Consider the following 26,358-nt stretch of genomic DNA (forward strand, 5'->3'; position numbering starts at 1 on the left):
AAATTAGAAAAATAACAATATATTTATGTGCTGATGAGAACGACCCAGTAGAGAGGGAAAACTTGATACAAGAGAGAAGAGAGAATTGTTGGAGTAGTATCCCTGTTCAAAAGAATGTAAAATTACAAAGAAAATCATGTTTTAATGATCTTATTGCTAAATGATGGTGATTTAGAAAACTCAAAGTACTGTATACGTTCATTTGCGGATAGGCAACTTCAGGAATAATATACTATATTCCTAGAACCCATTTCAGAAGTTGTATCTTCTTTGGAGTCACTAGAATACTGCAGCAAAGACACAGACAAGATTACAGAGTCTTACAGGGCTTCTGATTTCATGAGAGTAGAAAATAAAATGCTTCAAGCTCAGTTGATAAGAGTAAGATATATTAGTTTTTATAGACAAAAATTCTCTTTATACAATACTATTCATAGCATCTTTTAAGTTTGGCTTCCTCCCATAATCACAGTAAATCATCATCCAAAAATATGTAGCAGAGGCTATTACTTAGAAAAGGGTTATAGTAAGGACATGTGCCCCGTCAGTCAGTAATAACAGGAACACATTTTGGCTGTACTAGCTTACCTTATGCTTAACTTTCAAAGTTAAAGAAAGCACCTTTATAACAGGGGGAAATGTCTATTTATATCTGTAAAGCCTGCTAATGAAAGTGTATCTTGGTAATGAAAAGCCCTTAGGTTCTGTTAAGTATCCTGATGTGTCTGAATATGTACAGATCAGCCTAGTGTTTGGAATGTGGTCTGGAGAGAGCAGAACTGGGCAACCTATTAGAATGAGAAGGATTAAACTTTCCAGAGATAATCTACATGATTTACATACATATATAGTGGGGAAAGAGATTTTTCAGGGAACAAAAAAATCTACTTTTTCTACTAAACTCATGGCAAAAACTTATTTTGTATTTAAACACCAGCAGTTGTAACAAGTAAAAAAAGAATTTCTACACTTTCTCCCTCTCTTCTCATAGACTAGCTTCCACAGACAGTTTCTGATTTGACTGGATAATGGTTAATTAGAAACTCTATTAACTTTAACCAATTATAATGAGTGATGATCTTTATTATTAAATTTCATTAAAAATTGATCTCACTGATATATAAGCAGTGAATTTCATAAGTTAATTTATGATCCTGTCAGTGCACCTGTGCATTTAAAACTGTACTTAGACCACTTGCTATACTCATTATTTCTTTGTGTAGTAAAAGTTTTCTAGTTCTAGGCTTTATTAAAAGTGTTTGAAATTTCTCTGAAGAATAGCATATTGGTGGATATAATTTATTTTCTCAAACCCCAAGGCTAAACATAATAGGAAAGAAACCAATCATGTAAAACTTCATTGAGTAGTGCAACATCTCTCAACCTGCAAATGAAACAAATACTTACTTGATTTCCAGAGTTGTGTTTTAAAAGATTTTTGCCTCAAGATGTAAATTCTTTAATTCTTTTCAGGGCAACATGATACTCTCCTACAATGAAATGGTAAATGAAAACTAACTTGAACCATCTGAATGATCTGCAGAGAGAAAAAAGCTGATACTAGTGAAGAAAAGACATTTTAAAAATCATTCACATTACTTAGCCACAAAGTGTTGGTTGTAGCAAAGATTTTGAGAGCCTTTAAGGAGGCTGGAGATTCAACAAGCAGATTGGTAACACACCATAAGAGAGTGCCCAAATTATATAGACATTAGAGTTTTGATTGTCTCAGCGATGCATTGAAGCACAGTTAAAGAAATATAATTCTGGCATAGAGAGCTAGGAAATGACAGTAGCAGATGGATTGCACCAATCTGCAACAATCAGGGATGAATTGCTCTCTTTGAATGATAGGATTTTATACTATGGAAGGCTACTAGACTCCTGTAGCCAGAGGCTTCAAAAGATAGACTATTTGTCCAACCAGCCCAGAAGGAAACATTGTCTGTTAGTTTCAAATCATTTACTTACATGGGTAATAACGTCCCTGGGTTCAACATCTTTAGACACAAATGTCAATAATCAAGCTGTGGCACAGGTAGATGACGGCAGTGACTAATTCACAGGTAGTTTCCCCCTTAACCTCCTGTTTTTGCAAATATCAATGCAGTAGGGAATCAGCAGCATTTATTATCCCTTTAATCCATTTTGGGGGCATTTTTAACTGAGGTAAAATAGACATACACCATTATATTAGTTTCAGGTAGACAACATGATGATTTAAATTTTGTATATATTGTGAAATGATCACTACAATAAGTCTAGTTAATATACATCACCATGTATATAGACGTTTTTTCTTCTGATGAGAACTTTTAAGATCTACTCTCTTAGCAACTTTCAAATATGCAATATGGTATTATTAATTACAGTCACCATAATGTACATTACATTTCCATAACATTTATTTTATAACTGGAAGTTTCTACCTTTTGACTCTAGTCACCCATGTGGCCCACCCCTCATTCTCCACCTCTGGCAACTACCAATCTGTTCTCCATATCTATGAGGTTGGTTTTAATTTTAACTTTTTTGTTGTTTGTTGCTCTTTTTTTGTTTTTTTTTTATTCCACAATACTCCACTTTGTATTCCATTATATATGTGTTTGTGTGTGTGTGTGTGTATATATATATATATATATATATATCCCACTTCTTTATCCATTCGTCCATGAATGAAGACTTAGGTTGTTTCCAAATCTTGGCTATTATAAATAATACTGAAATGTATAAGGGAGTACACATATCTTTTTGAATTCATGTTTTCATTTTTTTGGATAAATACTCAGAAGAGGAATTGCTGGATCATGCAGTAATTCTATTTTTAATTTTTTGAGGAATCTTCATACTGTTTTCCATAGTGGCTGTACTGATTTACATTCCTCTGATGCACAAGGGCTCCTTTTCTCCACATCTTTTCCAACATTTGTTATTTCTTGTCTTTTAAAATATATCCATTCTAACAGGTATGAGGTGATATCTCAGTGTGCTTTTGATTTACATTTCTCTGATGATTGATGATGTTGAACATGTTTTCATGTACCTTTTGGCCATCTATATGTCTTATTTGGAAAAATATCCATTCGGATCTTCTGGCCATTTTTTAATCAAATCATTTGTTTCTTTGGTATAGAGTTTTATGAGTTCTTTGTATATTTTGAATATTAGCCTTCATCAGATATATGATTTGCAAATATTTTCTCCTGTTCAGTAAGTTGCCTTTTCATTTTGTTGATGCTTGCCTTTGCTGTGCAGAAGCTTTTCAGTTTAATGTAGTTCCACTTGTCCATTTTTGCTTTTGTTGCTTTTGTTTTGGTGTCAGATTCAAAAAATCATCACCAAGACCTATGTCAAGAAGCTTACTGCCTATGTTTTCTTCTAGAAGTTTTATGGTTTCAGGTATTATTGGGTTGGCCAAAAGTTTCCTGCTATTAAGTAAAAATAAAGGACACATTTTTCATTTTCACCAAGGACTTTATTAAACAACGTATTCACTGTTTTGTTCCACTACCTTCTGCCATTTTTCAGGCAGCTTCATAATTCCATCTTCCCAAAATATTTTATCTTTTTGAGCAAAGAACTGTTCCAGGTGCCTTTTACAGTCTTCCAGGGAATTGAAATTTTTTCCATTAAGAGAATTTTGTAAAGACCGAAATAAATCGAAATCTGAAAGTGCAATGTCTAGAGAATATGGCAGATGAATTAGAACTTCCCAGCCAAGCTGTAAAAGTTTTTGCCTGGTCACCAAAGAAACATGCGGTCTTGAGTTATCCTAATGGAAGATTATGAGTTTTCTGTTGACTAATTCTGGATGCTTTTCATCGAGTACTGCTTTCAGTTGGTCTAATTGGGAGCAGTACTTGTTGGAATCAATCATTTGGTTTTCCAGAAGGAGCTCATAATAGAGGACTCCCAATCCCACGATATATACAACATCACCTTCTTTGGATGCAGACCGGGCTTTGGTGTCGTTGGCGGTGGTTCATTTTGCTTGCCCCACGATCTCTTCCATTCCACAGTATTGTACAGTATCCACTTTTAATCTCCCATCACAATTTGTTTTAAAAACAGAACATTTTCATTACATTTAAGTAGAGAATCACATGCGGAATATGTTCAAGAAGGTTTTATTGCTTAACTTATATGGAACCCAAACGTCAAAGCAATTCACATAACCAAGCTGGTGCAAATGATTTTCAGTGCTTGATTTGGATATTTTGAGTATGCCAGCTATCTCCTGTGGTACTATGCTGATCTTTTTTTTTTTTTTTTTTGCGGTATGCGGGCCTCTCACTGTTGTGGCCTCTCCCGTTGCGGAGCACAGGCTCCGGAAGAGCAGGCTCAGCGGCCATGGCTCATGGGCCCAGCCGCTCCGCGGCATGTGGGATCTTCCCGGACTGGGGTATGAACCCGTGTCCCCTGCATCGGCAGGCAGACCCTCAAGCACTGCACCACCAGGGAAGCCCCTGATTGTTCTTAATGTCTCAATTTGATCGCTATCAACTTCAACTGGTCTACCCGACCATGGAGCATCATCCAGCGAGAAATCTCCAGCACAAAACTTCACAAACCACTTCTGACACGTTTGATCAGTCACAGCACCTTCTCCATACACTGCAAAAATCTTCTCTTCTGTGTTTCGGTTGCATTTTTACCTTTCTTGAAATAATAAAGCATAATATGCCAAAAATGTTGCTTTTTTTTCTTTCATCTTCAATATTAAAATGGCTACACAGGGCTTCCTTGGTGGCGCAGTGGTTGAGAGTCCGCCTGCTGAGGCAGGGGACACGGGTTCGTGCCCTGGTCTGGGAAGATCCCACATGCTGTGGAGTGGCTAGGCCCGTGAGCCACGGCCATTGAGCCTGCGCATCTGGAGCCTGTGCTCCGCAACTGGAGAGGCCACAATAGTGAGAGGCCCGCGTACCGAAAAAAAAAAAAAAAATGGCTACACAAAAATTTACCAATTTTGATTTTTTTTTTTAATGCATGATGATATGAGAGCTGTCACAATACAATCTAACAAAATTGTTTCAAATGAAGTTAAAGACAGCTAAGCACTACTAGAGCCATCTTACAGAAAAAACTGAATAATATTTTGGCCAACCCAATACTTCAAGTCTTTAATCCATTTTGAGTTAATTTTTGTGTATGGCACAGGATAATGGAGAAGTTTCATTCTTTTGCATGTTGCTGTCTAGTTTTTCCAACACCATTTATTGAAGAGGTGGTTCTTTTCCCACTGTATACTCTTGGTTCCATTATCATAAATTAATCAAACATACACATGTGGTTTTATTTCTGGGCTCTCTATTGTATATTTATGTGGTGGGTTTTATGCCAATAAAATGCTGTTCGAATTACTATAGATTTATAATACAGTTTTAAATCAAGGAGTATGATGCCTCCAGCTCTGTTCTTTTTTCTCGAGCTTGCTTTGGCTATTAGGGATCTTCTGTTGTTCCATGCAAATTTTAGGATTGTTCTATTTCTGTGAAAAATGCCATTGGAGTTTTGACAGGGAGTGCACTGAATCTGTAGACTGCTTTAGGTAGGATGGGCATTTAACAATATTAATTCTTCCATCCATGAGCATAGAATCTTTCCATTTATTTGTGTCTTCTTAAACTTTTTCATTAATGTCTTATAATTTTCAATATACAGATCTTTCATCTCCTTTGTTAAATTTAATCCTAGATATTTTATTCTTTTTGATGCAACTGTAAGTGAAATTGTTTTCTTAATTTCTCCGATAGTGTCTCATTAGTATATAGAAAGGCAACGTATTTTTGTGTACTGATTTTGTATCCTGCAACTTTACTAATTTTTTTTATTAGTTGTAACAGTTTATTTTGTGGAGTCTTTAGGGTTTTCTATATATAGTATCATGCCATCTTCAATAGTGACAATTTTAGTTCTTCCTTTCCAATTTGTATGTCTTTTATTTCTTTTTCTTGCCTAACTGCTCTGGTTAGGACTTCCAAAACTGTGCTGAATAAAAGTGACAAGAGTGGGTATCCTTGTCTTCTCATTGAAGTTAGGGAAAAGGTTTTCAGCTTTTAACCTCTGAATTTGATGTTAGCTGTGGGCTTTTCATACATGGTCTTTATTATATGGAGGTGCAGTTCCTCTATACCCATTTCATTGAGAGTTTTTACCATAAATGGATGTTGAATTTTGTCAAATGATTTTTCTACATCTATGGAGGTAATCATATGATTTTCATCCATTTTTGTTAATGTGGTATATCATGTTGACTGATTTGCGGATGTCAATCCATCCTTGCATCACTGGAATAAATCTCACTTGATCATGGTGTAGGATCCTTTTAATATATTGTTGAATTCAGTTTGCTAATATTTTGTTGAGGATTTTTACATCTATGTTTATCAGGGATATTAGCCTGTAATTTCCCTTTTTTATGGTGTCTTTGACTTGTTTTGGTATCAGCTTAATACTGGCTTCATAAAATGAATTTGGAAGTGTTCTTTCCCCTTCTACTTTTTGGTAGAGTTTGAGAAGTTCCTGCATTAACTTTGTTGAACGTTTGGTTGAATTCACCAGTGAAACAGTCTGGTTCTGGACTTTTGTTTGTAGAGAGTTTTGAAATTACTGACTCAATCTCCTTACTAGTAATTGGTCTCTTCAGATTTTCTATTTCTTCATGATTCAGTTGTGGAAAGTTGTGTTTCTAGGAATTTATCCATTTCTTCTGGCTTGTCCAATTTGTGGACGTTTAGTTGTTCACAGTAGTCTTTTATAATCCTTTGTATTTTTGTGGCATCAGTTGTAACATATCCTCATTCATTTCTAACTGTACTTATTTAAGCCCTTTGTCTTTTTTTCTTGGCGAGTCTAGCTAAATATTTGTTAGCTTTATTTTTTTTAAAGAACCAGCTCTTTGTTACACTGACATGTATATGTCATTATATCTCCCAAATTCAGTGAGCATCTTTGTGACCATTACTTTGAACCCTTTATCAGGTAAATTACTTATCTCTGTTTAAAGGTAATTTCATGAGGTTTTATCTTATTCTTTCATTTGGAGCATATTCTTCATCTTTTTTTTCTTCTCATTTTGCTTAACACTCTGTTGGTTTCTATACAGTAGATGAAACAACCACCTCACCATGTCTTGAAGGAGTGATCTCATGTAGGAGGTGAACCTTGTCATTCAATCCACCCCAGCTCTTGACTGTCCCTCAAACCTTTGTGCTTGTCCAGGCAGCTATTATATTTTTAATAGCTCCTAGTAGATAAGGATGCTCCAAACCTGTCAATGTTCCAAAGGGGAGGATATCAGTACCTAGATTCAGGCTGACTGGAAGCCAGACCTTCATGCAGCAGCTTTCAAGAGTATGCAAATATATACTGTCCTGTGGGACCACAAGCCCAAGCCCTACTGGCCACCAGAGACAGGTAATCTGGAGGTGTCCCCTATGCAGCAGTTGCAAAAATCAGGGCTCCAGACAAGTGAATGAGCTCTTTCCTGGGAGATACCAATGAGCTGGGGCAAGGCAGTGGGAGAGCACCAAGATGGTGTACATAGCCTATGTTCCTTGAGAGCAGCTTGGTAGGCCACTAGGTGTGTGATAAACCTGAAGCCTGCCCCTCAGGCCAAAGCTCCAGAAGCAAAATGTCTATTCATATCCTCTGCCAATTTTTAAGTTAGATCCTTTATTCCAATTTTCAACCTGATCCCAAATTGTGGTCTATTATAGAACAGCCAAACTGGCAAGTCTGAATAAAAACAAATAAACAAAAAAAGTCTAAAAACAAATAAACAAAAGAAAACCCCCCAAAACAAATAAACTAGTCCAAAATTTTTATGAATACAGACAAATGGGAACACAAACACTAGCATGTTGGAGCTTAGCACACTGGTATTGAAGGGAAGGAGAATGTTAGTGACTTGTGACAAAGTTCAGTACAGAGTATTAATAATACAATTTCAATAAGTATAAACAACTAAAGTTGTGTTCCTCAACCACAATAGAAATCAGCTTTGTCTAAACATATTTTATAGGCACAAAAGATTTAAGTTAAACTAAGCAGCTAATGGTAGCTTGAATTATTTCTCCTGCACTAAGTGAATTTATAAAGGTAACTTTCAAGTACCTTTAAAAAGGTCTTTTCTTTATTAATAATTTAGTTATAGACATAGATGAAGACTTGTGTTTCATTCAGCTAAACAACAAAAAGAACACCTGAAATCCCTTAGACAATTCTGAACAAATTAATATTTTTTTCCTTAGTTATTTCTTTCTATTTTAATTCTGCTAGACTACAACAAGTTTCCTAAATTCTGGGTCTCCAGGTTGCTCAAGTCCAAAAGGCATTATGGTGTATGTGAATGGCATGTGTAGCACACCAGTTACCAGCTGTGATAGCTATACATATATTTTGCAGCAGGCAAGTTTTGATTTTGGCTCTGTGCTAAATCTGGTAACCTTTATATAACATAGGTATTATTGCTTAGCCTCAGAAGATGAGTGGATCATCACAGCTTGTGAGAACTGATTCTGGATTCATTCCATCAAATTTTTGTGATTTTCAGCAGCATATAACTTGGATTTTCAAAGCTTTATTCCCACTTAGTATGCATTAATGTGCACTCTTTATTTCTGTTTTGTTTAGTTTGCAAGACAAATGCCCAAGGGAGATTAATATCAAAAGTTGCATTTTTTTCCATGCCTTCTTGATCATTGTTAATTATTAACTCATCAATAAATTTACAGAATATATTTAGTTACAAATTGTAGCTGTCCTTCACAAACCTTGAAAGTATACAATTTAAGGGCCGTGATTTTATGAAATAAAAATGATAAATCAAGAGAAAATGTCCAATTTATTACTTATTCATGCATGTGGTTATCACACTGGTTGAGTTAGATACACTGCTGGTGATACATGTGTGGTACTACACACCAAGCGATGCATATCAAGGAAAGAGACACTGCCAAATGCTTTGGAACAGATAACATTTCAAAGTAACTAGAATCCATACATTGTGCAGGAATATGATTAACGTGGTGACCACCAATTTGTCAGAAACCTCCCACTGATTTAAATAGAACTACATTCTAGAGACATGTAATTAACTAAGGTAAAAGTGAAACAACTCTAAAGTAATAACAGCATCAGCATCCACTTGCAGAACAGGTATCTGGTGTCCATAGCTTGAAGGTAAATCCAGGCATCAGTGTGGTGGTGGCACTTGTAGAATATGAAGCTTTATCAATACCTTTGATAGCACAGAAGATGGTACTAGATGGTATTAGAAGATAGCACATGGATATCAACCACTCTTGAGTTGAAAATTGCTTTAGAAAAGTTTGACTCTAGATGTGAAGCTTCAGAAAAGTCTTGACTGTATCTTAATATTTCACTTTTTTGTTCCTCTACATGTATTTGCAAAAGGGTTAAATGACATAAATCTACATTTAAGTGGTTTTAAAAAAGATTTCCAATAAATAAAAACTTCAAGTAACAAGAAAAGCATTGCATATTTTATTGGTAGTGTTTTCTCTTTTTCAGTGGAACATAAAATAACGGTGATTCTTAAGAACTGATGACACCTTAGATTAATTAGATTAGAAATACAGCATTGAACTTTTAATGAGTGACAAACATATAACATCCTCTGAAATCTCTGCAAATAAATCAGTAAATGCTAAACAATGGCTACCATATATCTTTATTTACTCCTTGGGGAGAAACTTGAAAAATATATACATAAATATCATAGCTGAGGGTTGCTGATAAGTCACATAGATTTTTATCATCAATTTCAGAATGGTTTGTACCTATTAATACTTATTTATTAATTAAGACTATCACAATATTTTAAGCATTCATTTAATTTGACTCTGTTAGCCATGGATTTGTTTCTGAAGAAGTACTTCTACAGTATTCCTACAGTGCTTTGAAGACCCTACAGTATGACATTTTTGTTAGTTCATCAGAATAGGTCTAATGCACTTGAGGAGAGAACTGCCAATGAACACATAGAACTTCATTGGAACCAAAGCCCAAAAGAAGATGAAAAAATTCTGAAGGTATATTTAGAAAATTACCTTTAAAACAATTATAGTATTTTGTGAACAAAATAATGTTCCACAAGTCATCTTTATAAAAGAAAAATTTAAATAGTGATAAATATTTAAAAAAATCACTTTTCTAAACTTACATCCTTAAGCTATTCTTTCATCTAAAAATGGTTTACTTTTGTTATTAATTTTATGCTACAGCAAGCGTGTTAATATAATTTTCATTAATTCACTTCAATTAAAAAACAAGTCTACAGAAAATTCCTGCATCTGCAATCTTGCTCAATCAAGAAAGGCAGAGTATACAATATTTAAGATGTCTCTAAATCAGACTGTTTTCTATTCAAAGTAATTTCTAGAAAAATTTGCTCCCTATAAGTTATCATGTCTTCCACATCTTTGTAGAAAAGCATTTCTTCAATGGACAACAGCTTATATTTATTCAGGCTGAATGCTGACTTGTTCTGTACAGCATTTAACATCTTTAGGGATGTTGTAACTGAATCACTCAAAGAAGAACAAACTGGGAAAATACGAGCATTCCACAAACTCAAACATGTCTTGTTTCCAGAGAACAGTTCCTCTGTAACTTTGAGATTCCAAATGTCTAAGCATGACAGGAAACAGACTCCAAAGAATTGAAGTAACTTTATATCTGACAATGTTTTAACATTCTTTTTCAAGTTGTCTTGCACTCCACATGCCATAGTTGAATACTTTAAGTGTCTATTCATCTTCAAGCTTAAGGAACACACAAAAGAATGTGCAGACAGGACGGCTGTTGTTATGATATAAGAACCACTAATAATGCAATTTTCCCCCACTGAAACATCAGGCCCCAATCTGGAATACTCTATAACTGAGCCAGGTGCCACAGAACTTCTTGAATCCAATATACTTTGAATGATACAGGATTTGTTGCTAGAGCATTCTGGTATTGCTGGAAAGATGCTAAAAGCTATGGACTGTAAGCCAAGCTCTGACTTCAAATTGCTATCAGAAGTAAAATGAAACAAATATTCTTCAGTTGTTCCAATGTGATAAAATTTGGAGTTATTAAGAACAACAACATTTAGTGATGTTCCTCTAAGAAGATGAAATATTCTTTGCCTCATGTCTACCAGCTCTGACTCTTCTTTAGTAACATTTGATGTGTTTCTGGTATATTCCACAGTTGCTCCAGGTCCCAAAGCCTGCAGAAAGTCTCCATAGGCATCTATTTCACAGTTCAGTGTACCTATTTTTTCATAAAAAGCAAGTAACTTTTTCGCTGTTTTATGATCCATATAAAATAGGCTGTCTGTGTAGACATACTCAGGGTCTAATTTAAGAGAGGGTATGTCACCCCCAGCAAAGTTTTGTTTAAAAAAATTTCTAGGTCTACACACAGCATCAAACTGATACATCTTTTCTATGCTGGGCTTATGAAGGAAACAATGGCAACTTCTGTACTCGAGGTCTCTATGTTCTAAATAGTTAAAAGGTTCTAAGACAAATACTCCATGTGTTGTACCTACAGTCAAACTAGAAGGATGAGCTAAAGCAGTAAAGCCAGGTTTGTCAAACCTAATACACTCAGATTCTCCAATACTATAAAGTTCAATATCATCTGCACAGGTAACCAGAATCCCAGGATTCATATGTGAGGGAAAATCAATGTACATGGCTAGTTTTAATTCCAACATCTGATAAATGGGGCTACCAAAAGGTAAAGCAGTGAAAATTTTCCCCAGAGCACTTGCATTTGGAAGGCGTTGACTGTAGCCACCTATACAAAATTAAACAAAATAACTGTTTTAAAATATTTATAAGATTTAAAAACCCAGGAGCATCAGTTACAACTCAAAATATCTCTGAAGATATTTAAAATATACAATATATTACTGTATCCCAGGAAAGAATAATAAATTCCAGATGACAAATTCACAGAGCAATTCTGTAGAGATTTGCTATAATGCAGTTCTAGATTAGGAAAGACCTGTAATATGCTTTACAGACTATGAATCGTTTTAACTCAACTGGATAACAAGTAAAAAGGACAATGAGCTAAAATATGACCTTATATCTACATTTCACACAATAAATTTCAACCATGTTTAAACGCCTACATTAAAAATCCACTTCATGGGGAAAAAAAGTCACAAAAAACTAATTTACATAATTATCTATTAAAGAGTAATTTCCAGATGGAATGTGTTTCCTCAATTACATACACTTAAAGGAAGTAAAGGTGCATTTATTTAAAAGCATTTTACAATGTATATTTGTTTTTAATTTTAAAAGGCTTTTCCCTCTAAGATGAGCCTTATGACTTAATTCCTTGAAAAGTGTGTTCGCTTAAGTACATTAAATAGCTTACATCATTTTTACGTTAACTAATTATAGTGAGAGGCATAGTAGAAAGAGTCACACAAAAATGTGTTCAAATTCTGGTTCACCACTTTTTAATTGTTCATCTTTTGACTTAACACTAAATCAGCAGATGTAAATACTTGTTTTATCATGTTTTATGAGATCAACAATACATGCAAAGCACTTACTACAGAGTACATCATTCAACCAATGAGAGCTAATACTTTCTTTTTCATTTTCCAAATACTAACAGTAACGTTCAGCATTGTAAGAATTACCTACTTTTAATTACACTTGACCCTTGAACAATAAGGGTTTGAACTCTACCAGTCCATTTACATGAGGATTTTTTTCAATAAATACTGTAAGACTATATGACCCGACGTTGGTTGAATCCCTGATGAGAAACTGTGGCTATGGAGAGTGGAACTGCCTATACAGAAGACCAACTATGAAGTTACATGCAGATTTTAGACTGTGTGAGGGTCAGCACCACTCACAGATCAATGCATTATTATATATTTGCAAGGATTGATTGTATTAATATATATTTTCTGGTGTCTAACTTAATTTTTACTAAATTAATAATAATAATACTCGTTCTGGAATAAAACTGTAAATTTGAATTTTTCTTTTACTTTTTCAGTTGGTCTTACAATCAGAACTTGGATGCTTTACTTGATATCATCTTTAAAAAGAATCATTGTTCCGTATATGAACCCTAAAAAATGAAAAGTGCCTTGGTAACCATGTGGATGAGTGGCTCTAAAATATCTGTTCCTGAGCTGGTACAAGTCCATGACAAAGTTTCGCCAGCCTCCAGTACACAGAGGAAAAATAACAGAGGTCTCTTTCATATAACCCAAATTTTCATGCAACCAAATCTGTCCAATTTAAAAAATTATATTCTGAGATTACTTCTTTCCTACCCTTCTGTTCCCTTTTTTGGTGTGTGATTTTTCCTCTTTTATACTTTCTTGTCAACTCCATGTTCTGTCACCACCTTTTCTTTTTGTTTTTAAACTCCTAAGGATTATGGACTTTGGTCACCAATAACTAGATAAAAATGTGTTAACAGGTTTTGTGTAAAGTCTGGTAATCACAGTACTAAACCAGCCTCTCCCCTACAGCGAGAATCCTTCCTAAAGCATTGTCAAGAAATGTTCATATTTTGATGAGTTCTATCTTAGGAAAATAATTTTCGATATGTATACCAAAAACAATACATGAAAGTTGAGGATGTATGTGATCTACAATTTTAAGGTTAAATTTTGTGAAAAATATTATGCTACTTACAACCTAAAAATATCAAGGAAAGCATAAAATATTTGTTTCCAAAGCAGTATAACTTCAAAGACAAAAGAAAAAAAAAAAAGAGGGGATAGTATTACTAAGGGAGAAAAAAGCCCCTTAGATATAAAAGGTAACATACTAAAAGAAAATGTAAATTAGTAAAGTGTAACATTACCAGAGTGAATTAATAGGATGGTAAAAGAATTCCATTCATCTCCATAAAGCTTTTCCAAACATCGAAGAGCACAAAGTGTCGATCCTCCATTTCCTTGAAAATAAAGTTAAAAAGCTCAATTTATTTCACATAAAGTTACAAAAACTTTATTATTATAGTAAATTTAAGTGTTATAACTTTGAGGATATGACCTCTGGCTACAATTAACCAGGCAGAGAGCAAAGGTATAGGCAGAACAATCAAATTAAAAACACATTTCTTAGCAATTAAATAATTAGTAATAAAACCCAGAGATGAGCCCTTGGTAATAAAAGTTGAGTTAATCTTCTCCTGAAAATAGTAGTAAAAAGAAAGAAATGATAAATTAAGCAATCTGCAACACTGTAAGACTGTAAGTTTACACGTTCACTTGGAGTTATGAACTGTAAAACCCATTAAAATAATTCTCCCATATGATCATATACATGTGTTAGATGTACTTTCTAAAAAGATTTTTAGAACCTGTTTTCCTAAAAAACATCTTAAATGTAACTTCCACTTACTAGTTACCATGGGAAAGTTATTTAACATTTTGTGCCTGAATCTCATTCAAACATGGGAATCAGAAAAGTACTGACCACATATTTATGAGGATTAAAACACTGGCTAATTAGGACATGCTAGTATCAGATACAGATACCCTAACTCTGGTATCAATGAGCTTCAGCTTTAAGTATCACATGGAAAATGGCCCCCAGGAAAATAGCATGTATTTTTATTTGCAAGGTAAGGTCAAAAGGCAAAGTGGACAAACTGGTTTTTAAAAGTAAACATCTATGATAATTATGCCATTAGACTGTGCTCTTTCGCATTCTGCACTGTGGTCCCAAGAGGCCAAATATTTATTTTTCCTGATTTGATCTCTTCATGTAAGTTTCTGAGCAAATTGTGTAGTTCAGAGGGACCTTAAGAGTCCTACTGATAAGGTCCAAAAGAATATTCACCATCTGAGTAAATTTTATTAAGACTAATAAAATTCTCTTTTAAGTAACATAACATTCTGGAAGTTTTTCATGGTAAGTCCACAATGTGTAAAAACAGTTGCCAAGCCTTTTATCTTTCTTAAAAAATAGTGAACTTACATAAAAATTTTAAAGTTTGTAAAGACTATATATAGGTGGTAAGACACACAGTATAAACTGTAAGCCACAGGAAAGCTTTTCTTCAGTGATTATTCTGCCCACAATTTATGATATAAATCTGACCATAAATGTGTACCAATTTTGGCTCCAGCAGGATCAACAAAAACATGATATTGAACTCCAAGAGGTAACTCCTTTTTTTTCAGCTTTTCTGACAGCTGTTGCTTATAAGCAAGTTCCTGTTTATCATCAGCTGCTGTTATTGCAACAATGTCCCAGAATTCTCCAGCTGCCACAGGTTTGCCTATGTGTGAGAAGAAAGTGATAAATATTATCAGAATTCTCTAGCTGTTACAGGTTTACCTATTTGGAAAGAAGGAAAAAAGAGGTAATAGGATCTTCAAAAACGTATCTTCTGCTTTTGAGAATTAGGGAATAATGAGTGGTCAGCTAGTAGGATTCAAAATAGTTCTAATGAGGATTGTTCACAAATTCTACTTTTTTTCCTTTTAGATTACTTGCTCCTTTTATGGTCTACAGTCCCATTTATTTAGATTTTCTGAGAGTTGTAATGTTTCTTGATTAAGAGAAGTACTTTTGACTTGCTAAAGATGAGCTCAATTCTTAAATAAAGAGAGGAGACAAAGGAATAAATTAATCTCCAGTTTTGAAAATCAGTTTTCCCATACAGGGACCACTTAATGTTTGTTGGCTAAGAAAGATTAAATCCAAGGACCCATTGCTACAGTGTTGGTGTTCATAAATGTGGGCACTTTACTTTTTAATCGCCTTAAAATGAGCCATGCAAGTTTACAAAGGTTACTGGAGAATGACACCAAATTCTGGATAACAGAAAAGTTCCCAGCTCCCTGATGAACTCAGTAAGAGACTGAACTTTTGGCTGACAGTTGGAAGCTCTTCTTTATTGATAAACAAGACAAATAAGCGTTTTTATTAGTTAACAAATTCTAGTCAGCTAGAATCTAACAGTCCTGAACATTTTACTGTAATCCAAGTATTATTTTCTGTATTTTTGAAGCAGTAACGTCAACAAAAATATGACCAATTAGATAGTTGTACAGGAAATGACAAGTGGCATAGTCCTTTAAAAAAACATTTTGATACAAAGTTACCCCTTCTAATTTTTAATCCATAATTTCACCGTGTTGTTTCGCTTTTCACTTAGTAAGCGTTCACATCATGGAACAAATTGGTGAAGTAGGTAGGGAGTGGAAGAAAGCTAAAATCGGAATTTTAAGAGTCAAATCACTATGCTTTAGATCTTTTAAGTTTATTCAAAATAATTTTTGCTAATGAGCTAACCAAACGAATAACTTGGATTTATAGCTTCACTAGTCAGGCTAATAACTGTCTTCTTATTCCTCCTCATATATATACATATATATATATTTATATATACGCAACTGGGAATAAACTTAAAGAAAGCAACAAGCATAACGTAAAGAAAGGAGAGTGACAGAAGAATAAAAAACTTAAGAGGAACATTAAATGCGCCTGGGCCAGCGTCCTAGGCCCACAAGTGATTAGTAAAAGGAAGTGGTAGTCCAGCAAATACACCAGCACGTAAAGCGCCCTCCCTGTCCGTTGCCGGGGAGAGCCAGGGTTCCTCCTTTGGTACCTCTAAGCTCTGAAAACCTCCGCAACCTTCGCTGGGTGGCTTCTCGCAAAGATACGCCTGGAAGGGCACTCGTGGCTGCCATAGCTCACTTTCCCCAACACCGCCGAGGACTTCCAGCGATCCCGCAGCCCAGCACCGCACGCATGCGCCCTGGGACGTAACCCGTTCTTTGGTCCGGTTTCGTCTCTGTCCCGCCCCCTACGTGCGTCACTCACGTAACTACGCCCCCGAAGCTCTTTGTCTTGCTTAAGGAAAACCACGACTGGGTGAGCCCGGGGCTTTGCTCCGTTTCCCTAGCAACGGCCTCCGGAACGGATAAATGGCCACCTAGTGATTTGTCGGACTGTGCCGGGTCTGGGCCGCTTGTTACCAACTCATAAAGCCTTGCAGCTCGGTAGACCCGGTGAGTGGTCCTGCTTGGGCGGCGAAATTTCGAGAACTGACTCGCTTAAGGAGAAGTTCAAACTACAACTTAGCTTCTAGCTTTCTCTCAAAGGCCGTTCGTCCTTTCTAACTCGTGGTTTGTTTTAGCCAGGGGCAGTTCCCAAGGACCTCTTGAGAGTTAATTCCTCCCCTTGGGTCGTCGTCTGAAGCCATCTGCCCCAACCCCAGGTCCAGATACATACATAGTCTGAACTTTTAAAATCTGTACTTTCTTCAGGAAGATTTGTGGCTTCTTTGCCCTTGCAGTTACTAGAGAGTGAGCCACTCCACACCTCTCAGTTTTGAGATCACTTAAGAGGCTTTTGGAAGTTGTATAAAATTCTGCAATGAGGCCCTTAACGTTTGGGGCTTTTTGGTTGTTTCTCTGGCAACCTTTTGTGTATGCAGATTAATCTAGAACTTTCAATAGCATTCCTGGGAATAAGTTGGCCTTAGTGGGTGTGTTTTCGGTAGGTATCGATAGATAAGTTTCTTCTCTTGTAAAACACCAAGTTTATGATGAGTTTTACAGATTCTTCTATTTATCTTTACACGTGAGAAAGCTATGAATGAGAGAGAATAGTGACTTAGTCAGGCTCTCACAATTAGTTAAGTAGTAGAGAGAAGATTTAAGCGAGATATTTCAATCCCAAACTCCGACATCATTCTACCGCACCATACAGTTTAATTTAGTTGAGAAGCCTGTCTTCATTAAAGTTTCATCAGGAACATAGGCATTCAAGGCCTTACAAGTTCTTACCATGAACTTAACTTAGTTTTTCTTCTACAGAATTGACGCTGTTATTTAATTCAGTACTTAGAGCGAAAGAATTTGAGTGAAAAGGGAGATTATGCTTTCATAGTTTTATTGTTTAAAAGCTCTCTTTTTTGTTAATAAAAACAAAACATTCTTAATAAGAACATTTAGAAAATACAAAAGACTTAAGTGAGGTGAGAGAGAACAAAAGGGGAAGTAGCAAGAGAGAAAGTGAGATAACAACGGCTTAAATAAAGGATTTCATTTTTTAACTGAGTGAAACAAAGCCTTTGCAAGGTTTTATGTGACTTACATTATGTTTAAAAGGAGCATTTCACGGAAATGTGAAAATAGACTCTAGCGGAGAGTGGGGCAATGATAGAAGCAGGGAGACTTGTTTGGAGGCTACTGCAGCAAAACAGGTGAGAGTTGGTGAAGGCTTGGCCAGGATGGGAATAGTGGGGGGTGATGAGAAGTTGGTTAGATTCTGGATATATGTTTGAAGGCATAATTAATACAATTTGCTAAAGGAATGGCTGTGGAATGTGAAAGAAAGAGAGGAGTCAAGGATAACTGCCTGAAGGCTGGAGCGACCATCAGTTGAAATGGGAAAGGATATGGATGGGGAAGTAGGGACGGTTATTGGGGTAGTAGGGAGAGTCCAGAATTTGGTTTTGGATGTGGAAAGTAAACAGATGTATATGTGTGCAGTGCATATGTTATGGGAGTTTGTATGTATATGTGTTTGCATAATACATGAGTCTGGAGTTTGCAAGACAGGTCTGGACTTAGAGATATAATTTTGGGAGTTGTCAGCATATAGATGGAGTTAATTTTTAAACTACAGAACTAGATGAGGTCCTAAGGAAAGAAAGGTCAATAGAGCCTATAAACTGAGGAATTGTACATACTAATGAGGTAAATGCTGAAAAAGGTAACTAAATAAGAAAACTTCAGAAATGATAAGAACTGTGAGGGGACTAAAACAGGGTGATGTGATAGACTCTATAACAGAGTGTTAAATGTATGTTAGAGCATTTCTTGGACCTGGGAAGAATGGCCATAGAAATGGATGCTACTTTTTTGCTGATATGAGTATATTACATAAAATGTGCTGGATGTAAATATACTATATCGGCTATGTTTTTTGTCCTTGTTCTGTCTTTTCTGTTTTCTTCAAATTTTCACTAATATTAATTTTTAAATAAAAAATGAAAAAGTTGTATACTATGTGAGTGGCAGTAAGTTTCTGGCAGTTGATTGTAGTGGGTAAAAAAGTCAAGGGATTTTATTTAAGTTTAGGTTTTATATAATCAGACAGTGTGATAATGGTTGTTGAAACAGTCATAAGCTACCGTGACCAGAATAAAATATGTCAATACAGGTCTGTAGTAAACCCATTATTCTGTATAAAATGGAAATGATGTGTTTGATCTTGAATTCCACATTTCAAAAGGGACATCAAAATGATAACAAATATGATTTAAAATAAAGATTTCAAAGATTTGTTGATTAAAAAAAAAAAAGGGGGACATCAGACAAACCAAACTATAATAAGTTGAAAAAAGATGTTCTTTGGAGGCATTTGGGCTTTTTTTTTTTTTTTCTATTGGAGGAGAGTATCTGAAGAAGTGGCATGAAGAGAAGTGAGATAGACTTTTTAAGAACTTTACCGAGGTATACTTTACCTATCATTAACCTATTGTAAGTGAGCAGTTTAATGATTTTTAGTAAATGTACTGAGTTGTGCAACCATGATCACAAGCTAGGTATAGAACATTTCCATCACCCCAATAAGATGCCTTGTGCTTATCTACAATTAGTGCCTGTTAGGTTATTTTTATTACTATAGGCATGGATATGACTGTTGTGTGAAAGTTGTAGAGAAGCACATTAAATTTTTTCTTCTTCTTAATAAAAAGAAGCTTAAGCCACATGGAGCAGGTCCTTGATTACGGACCATGGAGCTTAGGTACATGGCTTGGCCAGTTCATGCTGGGGCTCTCATCTTTTCCGTTACTTGTGCATCATCTCTGTTTAACCAGTCTTCCTCCTCTTACTCTTCCTGATGTGGAGTGTAAAGCAAAAATCTCTTTTTTACTGTTTCCTTTCTTTGAATTTAATTACTCAGTTAGCCTGGTCTCAGACTATTTCTTCACTAATTTTTCCCACTGTAGCCTATTGAAGGAACCCTCACCACCTTTCTCGAGGGCAAAGGAAAACTTTTTTCCCCTAAACTTCTATTTTACTTTCTCTCTTAATTTTTTTAAAGACTGTATCTTCAGAGCAGATTTAGGTTCACAGCAAAATTGGGAAGAAGATACAGAGGTTTCCAGTATACCCTCATATATACCCACACATGCATAGCTTCCCCCATTATCTACATACCTCACCAGAGTGGTACATTAGTTAAAATTGATGAACCTATAATGACACATCAAAATCACTCAAATTCTGTAGTTTCCCTTAGGATTCACTCTTGGTGTTTTATATTCTATGGGTTTGGACACAGTATAAAGACATGTATACATTGTTATATTATTCAGAGTAGTTTCACTATCCTAAAAATCCTCTGTGCTCTGCCTATTCATCCCTCATTCTCTAAATACTGCAAATCCTTCAACCACTGATCTTTTTACTGTTTCCATATTTTGCTTTTTCCAGAATGTCATATGGGTGGAATACTACAGTATGAGCCTTTTTAGATTAGCTTATTTCACTTAATAATATGCATTTAAGGTTATACCATGTCTTTTCATTGCTTGATAGCTAATTTATTTTTAGTGCTGAGTAAACAGTCCATTGTATGGATGTACCACAGGTTATTTATTCGTTCACCTACTGAAGGACTTCTTGATTCCTCCCAATTTTGGCGATTGTGAGTAAAGCTGCTATAAATATCCATGTGCAGAGTTATGTGTGAAAATTATTCAACTCCTTTGGGTAAATACGAAAGAATGCAATTACTGTATTTTATGGTAAGAGTGTATTTAGTTTTTTGAGAAACCCCCAAACTGTCTTCCATAGTGGCTATACCATTTTGCACTCCTACCAGAATGAATGAAAGTTCCTATTCTTCCACATCCTTGTCATCAGTTTGTGTTATCAGTGTTAGACTTTTGGCCATTCTAATCGGTGTGTTATGGTATCTCATTGTTTTCTTAATTTGCATTTTCCTGATGATATGTGTTAAGGAGAGACTTTCATATGCTTATTTGCCACCTATATATCTTCTTTGCTGAAGTGGCTGTTAAGGTTTTTGGCTTATTATTTAATCTGGTTGTTCATTTTCTTATTGTTGAATTTTAAGAGTGTTTTGTATATTTTGTATAAGAGTCCTTTAGCAGATGTGTCTTTTGCAAAAGATTTTCTCCTAGTCTGTGACTTGTCTTCTCATTCATTTGGCATTACCTTTTGCGGATCGTGTCTCTAATAGTAATGAGCTATAGATTATAAAGTATTTTTTATTGATTATGTTTTTGACGTTGTATCTAACAAAGTCATCATCATCCTAATGTCATCTAGATTTTCTCCTAAGTTATCTTCTAAGAGTTGTATTGTTTTATGTTTTACATTTAGGTCATATATCCAATTTGAATTATTCTTTCTGGAGGTATAAAGTCTGTGTCCAGATTCATTTTCTTTTTCATGTGGCTGTCCAGCTGTTTCATCACCATTTGTTGAAAGTCTGTCTTTGCTTTTTCTCCTTTGTCAAAGATCAGTTGACTGTATTCATGTCTGTCTGTTTCTAGGCTCTCTATTCTGTTCCACTGATCTATCTTTCTTTTGACAATACTAGACTGTCCCGATTACTATAGCTTTATAGTAAGTCTTGAAGTCAGGTGGTATCATTTTTCCAACTTTGTACTTCTTAAGTATTGTGTTAGATACTGGGAGGTCTTTTGCCTCTATATATAAACTTTAGAATCAGTTTGTCAATAGCGATAAAATAACTTGCTGAGATTTTGACTGGGGTTGTATTGAATCTATAGATAAGTTGGCAAGAACAGACATCTTGATAATTTTGAGTCATTCTATCCATGAACATTGTCTTTCTCCATTCATTTATTCTTTGAATTTGCTCATCAGTGTTTGTTTGTTTGTTTTCCTCTTATAGATCTTGTACATATTTTGTTCCATTTATATGTAAATATTTCATTTATGGTAGTGATAATGGAAATGGTATTGTGTTTTTAACTTATTCATTGCTGGTATATAGGGAAGTGATTGACTTTTGTGTATTAACCCTGAATCTACAACTTTGCTCTAATCACTTAGTAGTTCCAAGGGTATTTGTCTGTTCTTTTGAATTTTCTACACTGACAATCATGTCATCTGTGAACAGAGATGTGGTCTGTACATTTTTATTTCCTTTTTTTTTTTTTGTCTCATTGCATTAGCTAGGACTTTCAGTACAAGGTTGGGAAGTAATGGTGAGAAGGGACATCCTAGCCTTGGACTTCATCTTAGTGGAAAAGCTTCTAATTTCTCACCATTAAGCACAATGTTGCTGTAGATTTTTTGTAAATAGTCTTTATCAAGTTGAGGAAGTTCTTTTCTATTCCTAGTTGACTGAGAGTTTTATCACGAATAGGTGTTGGATTGCATCAAATGCTTTTCCTGCATCTGTGATTCTTCTTTTTAGCCTGTTGATGTGATGGATTACATTAACTGGTTTTTGAATGTTGAACCAGTCTTGTATACCTGGGATAAATCCAGCTTGGTGGTAGGTGTATGATTCTTTTTATACATTGTTGGATTCGATTTACTAATTTTTTTTTAGTATTTTTGCTTCTGTTTTCATGAGAAATACTGGTCTGTAGTTTTGTAATGTCTTTGACTGGCCTTAGTATTAGGATAATGCTGGCCTCGTAGAACGAATTACAAAGTATTTGCTTCGCTTCTATCTTCTTAAAGAGATTGTAGAGAATTCATGTAACTTCTTCCTTAAATTTTGGTAGTATTTCCCAATGAACCCATCTGGGCTTGGTGCTTCTGTTTTGGAAGGTTATTAATCATTGACTCGATTTCTCATAGGTATACACCTATTCAGATTGTCTATTTGTTCTTGTGTGAGTTTTGGCAGATTATTTCTTTTAAGAAATCAGTTCATTTCATCTAGGTTATTAAATTTGTGTGCATGGAGTTCTTCATAGTATTTCTTTATTATCCTTCCAGTGTCCACAGGATCTGTAGTATCATCCCCTTTTTCATTTCTGATATTAGTAATTTCTGTCCTCTCTCTCTCTCTCTCTTTGGCTTGGCTAGAGGTTTATCAGTTTTATTGATCTCTTCAAAGAACCAGTTTTTGGTTTAATGGATTTTCTCTGTTGATTTCCTGTTTTCAATTTCATTGATTTCTGCTCTAATTCATATTAGTTCTTTTATTGTCCTTACTTTGGATTTAATTTTCTCTTCTTTTTCTAGTTTACTAAGATGGAAGTTTAGATTGTTATTTTTAGATGTTTCTGCTTTTGTAGTATCTGCATTCAGTGCTATAAACTCCCCTCTAAACACTGCTTTGGTGCATCCCGCACATTTTGATAAGTTGTATTTTTATTTTCATTTGGTTAAAAATATTAAACAATTTATCTTGTGATCTTCTTTGGCCTATGTGTTATTTAGAAATATGTGTTACTTAGAAATGTGTTGTTAATCTCCACCTGTTTGGAGATTTCCTAGCTATCTTTCTGCTATTGATGTCTAGTTTAATTTCATTGTGATCTGGGGCAGATATTGTATAGTTTCTATTCTTTTAAGTTTACTAAAATGTATTTTATGATTCAGAATGTGTTCTATCTTGGCAAATGTTTCATGTGAGCTTTTGATGAATGTGTATTCAGCTGTTGTTGGATGAAGTAGTCTGAATGTATCAATTATATCCAGTTGATTGATAGTGTTGTTGAGTTCAACTGTGTCCTTACTGATTTTCTTTCTGCTGGATCAGCCCATTTCTGATAAAAAGGTATTGAAGTCTCCAACCATGATAGTGAGTTCATCTGTTTCTTCTTGCAGTTCTTTTAATTTTGCATCACGTAGTTTTACCCTCTGTTGTTAGGAGCATAAACCTTACCAGTTGGTATGTCTTTTTGGAGAAATGACCCTGTTATCATTATGTAATGCTCTCATTATCTCTGATAACTTTTCTTGCTTTGAAGTCTGCTCTGTCTGAAGTTAATATAGCCACTCCTGCTTTCTTTTGATTAGTATTAACATTGTATATCTTTCTCCATCACTTTAATCTATATGTCTTTATATTTAAAGTGGGCTTTATTGTAGACAATGTATAGGTGGGTCTTGTATTTTAATTTTTTTTAATCTTCTCTGACAGTCTCTTTTGATTGGTGCATTTTGACTATTGATGATCATAATGATTATTGGTATAGTTGAATTAATATCTGCCATATTCATTACTGTTTTCTATTTATTGCCATTGTTTTTTGTTCCTATTTTTGCCTTCCATACTTTTTCTGGCTTTTGTGGTTTTAATTGAGCATTGTATATGATTCTGTTTTCTCTCCTTTCTTAGCATATTGGTTATAGTTCTTATTTTACTTTTTTTAGTGGTTGCCCTAAAGTTTGCAATCACATTTATAACTAATCCAATTCCATTTTCAAGTAACATTATACCTTTTCCCAGGTAGTGTAAGTACCCTACCTTATAATAAGAAAATAAACCTAATTCCTTCCTCTGTTCCTTATTACTGCTGTCTTTAATTTCACTTATGTATAAGCATTCATACATATATGATATGTAATTAAGCATAGATAATTTCATACATTGTTTGCTGTTAGTATTTTGACAAATTGTTATCTGATAGATCAATTAAGAATAAGAAAAATAAAAGATTTTTATTTTACCTACACATTTTTCTTTCCCAGTGCTCTTCCTTGCTTTATGTAGAACTGAGTTTCTGATCTACAGTATATTCCTTTTCTTTAAAGAACTTCTTTTAACATTTATTGCCAGGTAATTCTACTGGCAACAAATTCCCTCAATATTTGTTTGTCTGAGAAAGTCATTATTTCTCCTTCACTTTGAAGGATAATTTCAGAGGGTACAGAATTCTAGGTTGGTGAGTTTTTTTCTAGCAACACTTTAAATATTGTACTCCACTGTCTTCTTGCTTGCATCGTTTCTGAGAAGAAGTCAAATATAATTCTTTGTTCTTATGTTAGAAAGATGTTTTATCTTCTGGCCTCTTTCAGGAATTTATCTTTGATTTTCTGTAGCTCTCTTAGTTTTTCTGTAGAATATTTCAAATGACTGTCAGGTAATAAAATCATAATATACCTGTCCCAATATTAGCATGAGTTTTTTTTCCAGGGCATAGAGAGGGCAAGTGGTGAAGAATATAAATTAGGAGAGTCAATAACTAAATTTCAATTAGTAAGTACACTATTTATTACTCTTACTAGAAGTATATTAATGACCCAACTTTAGAATATTCAAACTCTGTTTTATGAATGCTAACCAAAGTTTTTAAGCTAGAAGAAACAAATATTTGCTATGTTAAATTTTTCTTATTAATTTATTTTCTTATTTCTGTCCATGTAATTTTCTGGCTGTTTTAATTAGTTTTGGTTGTTTTATATCTATCTTCTGGCTTATCACCCTTTAGTTTTTCAGGTTTATGATTTTACAATCAATGAGTGTGGAATAGAAACAGAAATTGAAAACTGGCATTTTCACAAAAGCTTTTTTTTTTTAATAACAAATATATGTAGCTTTCTAAATTTTAGAAAGCAAATATATTTACAGGGGAAAAAGTAAGATGTCTTGATTATAAGTGAGTCTTGATTTCTTGCTCCAAATGTTATTTTATGTCATTTGAAATGAGCATGTAATGTTTCAAAGAAGCAAGCTTATTTACATTAATTTATAAACCAACTAAATTCCATTTTTATTTTCGAGGAGACATTTACTGTTCTGACTGTTCTACTAAAACCCCTCTCTTTAGTTTTTAAAGAGCATTTTCTCTGTGATGTAAAATCATAGCAAGTCTTCATCAAAACAGGATTGATTTAATAAATGTATTGGCTAAATAAAATGTATTTTAAAATTATAATTACTGTATATATTATGGATTTCAGTCTGTTGCAGACATACTAAACTAAAAGTAGTTTGCAACCACAACAGATATAAAATATTACTAATTATAATCCTTACAGTTTGCTTTTCAAAAAAACTTTTTTTTCCTTTTATATGATTTTATTTTTCATATCAGCTTATATGATAATTCTAGAGTCCATTGTCTGGCATTCCACTTATTTATAGTGTCATAACTAATGTTTACAAAATAAGGTACTGCAACATAGATCATCAAAACTAATATTATACTTTAACATACTTTTAACATAAAATAATGTACCTATATTATTGGTATCTAAAATTCTAGTGGATGGGTGTGATATCTAAAGGTCATTGACACAGTTACAAAGCATTTCTTTGAAAAATATTTTAAATATTTTTTATATATTCATTTGAAATTAAATATACAGAATAAAGAGTTTTTACTTTTCAACATTTAACTTAGATATTCATTAATCAT

The 26,358-nt window shown here is 34.3% G+C and overlaps 2 protein-coding genes across 5 annotated transcripts in view; one reads left to right on the top strand and one right to left on the bottom strand.

The window, feature by feature from the left end:
• Nucleotides 1-4,440: 4,440 nt before the first annotated feature.
• Nucleotides 4,441-16,754, bottom strand: FPGT (fucose-1-phosphate guanylyltransferase). Of its 3 annotated transcripts, XR_003794553.1 has the most exons (5): nt 16,627-16,752; nt 15,124-15,291; nt 13,867-13,959; nt 9,601-11,814; nt 4,441-4,466 (listed from the first exon to the last, which is right to left on the bottom strand). XR_003794553.1 is itself a non-coding variant. In XM_029229959.1 (4 exons), the coding sequence occupies exons 2-4, from the start codon at nt 15,154-15,156 to the stop codon at nt 10,358-10,360; spliced, it is 1,596 nt and encodes a 531-aa protein (XP_029085792.1). In that variant the 5' UTR covers nt 15,157-15,291; nt 16,627-16,754; the 3' UTR covers nt 8,845-10,357. The 3 variants fall into 3 exon arrangements, 2 of the variants coding, with proteins under 2 accessions (XP_029085792.1, XP_029085791.1); XM_029229959.1 differs by lacking the exon at nt 4,441-4,466 and having other exon boundaries at nt 8,845-11,814; nt 15,111-15,291; nt 16,627-16,754; XM_029229958.1 differs by lacking the exon at nt 4,441-4,466 and having other exon boundaries at nt 8,845-11,814.
• Nucleotides 16,755-16,883: 129 nt separating this feature from the next.
• The window catches only part of LRRIQ3 (leucine rich repeats and IQ motif containing 3), a 233,547-nt gene continuing 224,072 nt past the window's right edge, over nt 16,884-26,358 (top strand). Inside the window, exon 1 of one of the 2 annotated variants that reach the window (XM_029231188.1) lies at nt 16,884-17,029. The gene's annotated coding sequence lies outside the window, so the exon portion shown is untranslated. The remainder of the gene's footprint in view (nt 17,030-26,358) is intronic. The other variant, XM_029231187.1, reaches the window with a different exon arrangement.

The sequence above is a fragment of the Monodon monoceros genome, unplaced genomic scaffold (assembly GCF_005190385.1).
Source record: "Monodon monoceros isolate NGI ecotype Baffin Bay Population unplaced genomic scaffold, NGI_Narwhal_1 Super_Scaffold_18, whole genome shotgun sequence".
NCBI classification, from domain to species: domain Eukaryota; kingdom Metazoa; phylum Chordata; class Mammalia; order Artiodactyla; family Monodontidae; genus Monodon; species Monodon monoceros.